The sequence below is a fragment of the Volvox carteri genome (assembly GCF_000143455.1).
Source record: "Volvox carteri f. nagariensis unplaced genomic scaffold VOLCAscaffold_93, whole genome shotgun sequence".
NCBI classification, from domain to species: Eukaryota; Viridiplantae; Chlorophyta; class Chlorophyceae; order Chlamydomonadales; family Volvocaceae; genus Volvox; species Volvox carteri.
Window position 1 is genome coordinate 237,584 of NW_003307636.1, and position 5,162 is coordinate 242,745.

General features: G+C 57.1%; 2 protein-coding genes across 2 annotated transcripts in view; one reads left to right on the plus strand and one right to left on the minus strand.

The window, feature by feature from the left end:
• The window catches only part of VOLCADRAFT_99693 (uncharacterized protein), a gene marked incomplete at both ends in the record, with an annotated part of 7,241 nt that extends 5,455 nt beyond the window's left edge, over positions 1 to 1,786 (plus strand). The window contains 2 exons of the mRNA XM_002958373.1: positions 317 to 646; positions 812 to 1,786. Of these exons, the coding sequence (XP_002958419.1) occupies positions 317 to 646; positions 812 to 1,786 (1,305 nt within the window). The remainder of the gene's footprint in view (positions 1 to 316; positions 647 to 811) is intronic.
• A 501-nt stretch (positions 1,787 to 2,287) lies between these two features.
• VOLCADRAFT_99694 (uncharacterized protein) lies at positions 2,288 to 4,234 on the minus strand (the record flags this gene model as incomplete). Its single annotated transcript, XM_002958392.1, has 7 exons — positions 2,288 to 2,481; positions 2,647 to 2,771; positions 2,936 to 2,973; positions 3,388 to 3,457; positions 3,512 to 3,639; positions 4,031 to 4,063; positions 4,202 to 4,234. The coding sequence occupies 7 exons, from the start codon at positions 4,232 to 4,234 to the stop codon at positions 2,288 to 2,290; spliced, it is 621 nt and encodes a 206-aa protein (XP_002958438.1).
• Between the last annotated feature and the right edge of the window lie 928 nt (positions 4,235 to 5,162).

Here is a 5,162-nt window from a genome sequence, read left to right on the forward strand (position 1 = left end):
CCGTCTAGTTGGAGCGCCAAACGAGCGCTGTTGCGTGCCGGCCGTCGTTTCCCGTGCGGCCTGACCCGGGGGCGGAGTGCATGAGACTAACCAGCCGTATGCACCCGCCCCCCGCGCTGTGTTTCGGCCCTGGGCCCCCGGCTTTTCAGCCCACAGTGTAATCAACGTCATACATACATACATACATACATACATACATACATACATACATACATACATACATACATACATACATACATACATACATACATACATACATACATACATACATACATACATACATACATACACGCCCACACTCCCTCTTTCCCGCTAGGCGCTGGTAGCCCTCCACGAAGCCGGGTACGTGTATCGAGATCTGAAGCTTTCCAACGTTTTGGTGTGCGAGGGGGGAAGGGTACGACTGACGGACTTCGGCGCCGCTACCCCCTGCCTGCCGGACCGCCCGGGGCTGTTTGGCGGCGCCGCCGGCACCCGGGCCTATCTCGCGCCGGAGGTACTACCCTGGCTGGAGCGCAGTACAGCGAAGGGGGGGAAGCACAGCAGCGGTGGCGGGAGCGGCGGCCCGGAGCCGTACACGATCACTGTGGACTCTTGGACGTGGGGCCTTATGATGGTGGAGCTGGCGACTGGATGGAGCCTTAAGGTGCGTGATGATCACCGGGGAGTGGGGGGGGAGAGGGGGAAAGAGGGCTTGCTCGGGTGTGTGTATGTGTTTTAAATTGACATGTATGTTTGTTATCACATCCGGCCAACTCCCCACCTTTCCTCACATCCAGAATTCGTTATCCATTAATCAAAACCCACACAGGAGCTCACGCAGCGCGTCATTCGTCGGGTATATGGGGCCCGCGGCTCCGAAACCCCCGACTTGCCCCCGGACTGCGGCCTTCCCCCCGCACTACGCCAATTGTTGCTGGATCACGTACTTGTACGGGATCCTCGGGAAAGGTGGCCGGCGGCTCGCATTCGCAGCCACCCGTTCTTCCAGGACCTGGACTGGACGAGCCTGGCGGAGGCGGAGGGGCCGCACGCGCACTTGTTCGGGCGGGGGAGGTTGGTCAACGCGCCGGCGGCTCCCGTGCAGGATAGTCCCGACGCGGTGGCGGCGGCGATGCTAGAGGGGGAGATGATGGCGACGGCGGCGCGGCGGGGCAGTCGGCCGACAGGCCTGGCGTCGCCGGTGGCCGTGCTGACGGCGGCGGCGGCGGCGGGCAATTTGCCGACGGCGGCGGGGCTGCCGATGGGCTGTGCCGCAGAGGCAGCCATATGCGAGAGTGTGGATGGCATGAATACTGTCGTACCGTTTGGAAACCAACGATCCAGCAGACCAAGCTCACGTCAGCCAAGTTATACGGGAAATGGTGGTGGTTTCGGAGCTCCTTCAAGTCCCAAAGGTCTTATCAGCGCCACGGGGATGTTCATTTCGCCGACTGGCGGCGGCGTCGCCGGCGGTTTTCAAAGTCCCGCCGGCGGCGTACGGCAATTTTCTTCCCCTGGCAACGGCCCGCTGATAGGGCCCGTAGTGTTGGCGGGATCGTCGGCAATGTCGCCGTCACAATCGTCGTACATGGCACCGGAGTTGAGTTCAGGGCTGGCGGCGGCGGCGGGCATTGCCGTCGGCGCCCGTCGCCACACGCTGCAAGGCGCCGTCGGTTCGAGCCGGCTTTCCTCGGGCTCACATCTGCGCCACTCGCCGGCGCCGCCACCGCCGCCAACACCGCCGCCGGCGGCCTTGCCAACAGTACGACAGCAGCAGCTGGTGGCGGTGGCTACAGCCGATTGAAGCAGTGGAAAGGGAGGAGGGGGAGGCAAATTGTACCGCGGTGTGGACGAGTCAAGTGCCCCCAACTGTCCCGATCTCGATTAGCCGCGGCCCGCCACCCGTTGGTGCAGCTGTTCCTTTCACTAGGCAGGATTGTACTCTACTCCCCACCCCCACACACCACCGCCACACCACACACACATATTCAGTCCGTGTCGGCTTTTGCTTGTTGTTCGTTTGTTTGTTTGTTTGTACGGCATTCAAGGGCCTTTAGGAAATTAGTTTGGTTGACCAGGGCTGACCTGATGAATTAGAAGTTGAGGAGAGAAAGAGCATTGGTTTTTTGGTTGTTGGGTTTCTTTTTGGGCTTGGCGGTTGTGTCTTCCGGTCGCTGGTTGCCGTACTCCGTTGGTTGACCGTTGTGAAATTCGTTTCCGGTTGTTCTCCAGGTCTGGTCGCGGGATGAGGGTGGCGGAGGGCAGCAGAAGAAGAAGTGTCTATGCGGAGCAGGCGACAGGGAGTTCAGGAGGAGGTGTTTGGTCGCTTACTGCCCTGCCAGCGGTGGTGGTGGGGCCCGGCAGGAGGTGGCGGGATGTCTGTGGCGCGCGCAAGAAGCGCACACAGGTCGCTGCAGGGTCGCAAGCCGCAGCGGTTTCCATTCAGCGGCAGCTGATGTGGTGATGTGGTCGGTGATGTGGCCGGGTGGGTCGGAGAACCTGCAGGAGCAGGAGGAGGAGCAGTAGTAATAGTGCAGCAGGGTGGGCTGCAAGGGGGGGATCGCTGCTGAGGACGTAGCTGGGCCCCCTCGGCGCAAGCCGGGGCAAGTATGTATGTATGTATGCGTGAGTGTGTCTCTAGCAGGTGGGCAGGTATGAGCTCACTCGTACTTTTAGCGAAGTACCTCCTGAGGCTTCGAATGAGTGTACGGATGGTGTCATGATGAGTGTGTACGACATGCTCCCGCCACTTGTGCGCGTTGAGGGGACGGAACATGTGACGGCGGCGGCTGCAGGAGGGGGAGCGGGAAAGCGATGTACTGCACGTACCTTATACTGCATTGTACGACTGGACGAGACACATCCACGTTAGTTCCTTCCCGTCTAGCTCTTTGCATGCTTTGCTGAGGAAGCCGCCGTATTAGCCACGTCGCTGTCACCGACTAGAGCGCACATTCGCTTCTTTAGAGATGATCTGTATACTGCGTGTATCTGCGAGTCAGTGGTGTGGTGTTGTGTGCAACCGGTTGTGAGGTGTTGTTCCCCTACACGGGAAGAACCCCTTTAGTTCATCCCTTCGGGGGGGGGACTCTCGCCGGTGGTGATGGTGATGGAGGTGGAGGTGGATGTGGATGTGGAGGTGGAGGTGGAGAGGGCATTTGAGGACCGCGTGGAGACTATAATAGAAAGTATCTGGACTATCTGGACAATGTGAGTAGGGCCACAGAGCCACAGAGCCACATGGCCAGCACGAACCACGACCGCTAGTGAGCTGCGTTTGACAGGGGTGCTTGCGGCTCTTTTGTGCACCACGACTACTACGACCTAGAGGTAAGTAGCGAGTGCCCCAGCGCACGCCTATCGGGGATCAGGTGGGCAGAGTGAGGGCAGTCCTTCAGGAGCCACCTGGAGGAGTGAAACCACCGCGCAAGCTACGTGAGCCAGGCGGTGGATGCAAATAAGAGCCCACATGTCACTGTGGGGGGGGGAAGGGTGAGAGCGGGGGACGAGGAGAAGCACGGAGGCTTACATTTGCAACCATGACTTAGCGAGGAAAAACTTGAGCCAATTCTCGCCGACTCGGCGGTAATTGGTTTCGGAGCGGAGAGGGCAGTTGGTTGTGGGGGGGACAGAGTACAGGCGCGGAGGACTGTGGTGCTGGTGGTGGTGGTGGGGGGGAAATGTGTATGTGGGGGGAAGGGAGGGAGGTTTAGTGATTGTTGAGGTTAAGAGGGAAAGGGGGCACGACCCATTATAGAAGGCAGACCTATCCACAACTCGGCCATTCCCGCAAACATTTTAATTAGTTTCCCTTCCGCACTTTCATCGCATTGGATAGCTATGTGTAGCTATGTGCATCTGCTGAAAAGGCACGTTGCTTGTGCAAATATGCTTATGCGTGCTTGTGCGCAAAAAATGTGAGTTATGTCAGTCAGGGGAAAAAAGGAGGTAAATGCGCTTTACAGCGAGAATCTCTTTTTTTGCGAATACCAGTGTATGTGTGCGAGCTCCACTCATATCGCCGCCAGTATGCATATACCCCACACACCTCCTCACATGCGCGACGAAATGGGGTTATGTGCTGTGTTTGAGTTCAATGCATGTATTATTGCAAGTATGTGTGTATGTTTATGTGTGAATAAAACGATGCCGCTTGGAAAAAAAGGCGCGCGGATGATGACAGCGGCGGGCAATGGAGCTGTGTGTATTTGTTACATACCTGTCCAGGCTTGACAATGAGTGTGTACTTCATGACGAGAGGTTTCGTAAAAAAAACTCTATTCAGTAAAAAAAGATGGAGAGTGCTGCATTTGTATGACGTGCGGTGATGTTGGTCGGTGTGGCATGCTGCCCGCGGCCCGCCCCGCCTTGCCTTCAGGCTCCACACCGCCTGAAGGCCCCCAAAGGGGACGGACTTCTCCTTTGTGCCTTTGAGGCATTCCGCCTGGGAGCGGAAGAGGAGGGCTTATAAGTTGTATTCTTTGGTTGAAGGGTTCGTGAACCACCAAATCTCCTGTACAGTCCAGGTTCTTTAATGTATATGATGCGCGGCTCAATTACAACGGCTAGCTTACACAGTCAGGAAATGTGCAGCTAAGCACGCTGTAGATGGGTTTATTGTATGATGTGTGAAACAGGGGGGTATATCTTCGCCCGTGGCAGCTACCCTGCGAAACACCTGCATGCCTGGACTAAAGTAGAGTACAAAAGTAGAGTACATAAGTGCGGCAAATCAGAGGGACTCTACCCCGGGGGGGGAGAGACAGTCCGTTTTACAAGATCCTTTAGGGAGAAATCCTGTACCGCAAAACCTGAAAAAGAGTGGAACATCAAGTAATGTACTCAAAACGGGCGGGTTGTGCACCCGAGGGGGAGGTCAAATGAAGTTGGGGGCACTCAACCCCGGCCCTCCCTCACCAGCCGCCCCCTTATCTCCTCCTCTTCCTCCTCCTTCCCCCCATTTCCCCGCAACAAAAAAAGGAAAGGCCTGAAGAAGAAAAAAACGTTATGCCCCGAAGCCAACCAGCGCACCAACAATGTAAATAAACACTTGGACTGCCCCACTGGGAATGGACGAATGCAAAGTACCAGCGGCGGCAGCAGCGACAAAGAGAACGACCGCCAATGGGGAAAAGGGAGGTGCTGGACACCCCCAACCTCGCCACGTACACACACACGAA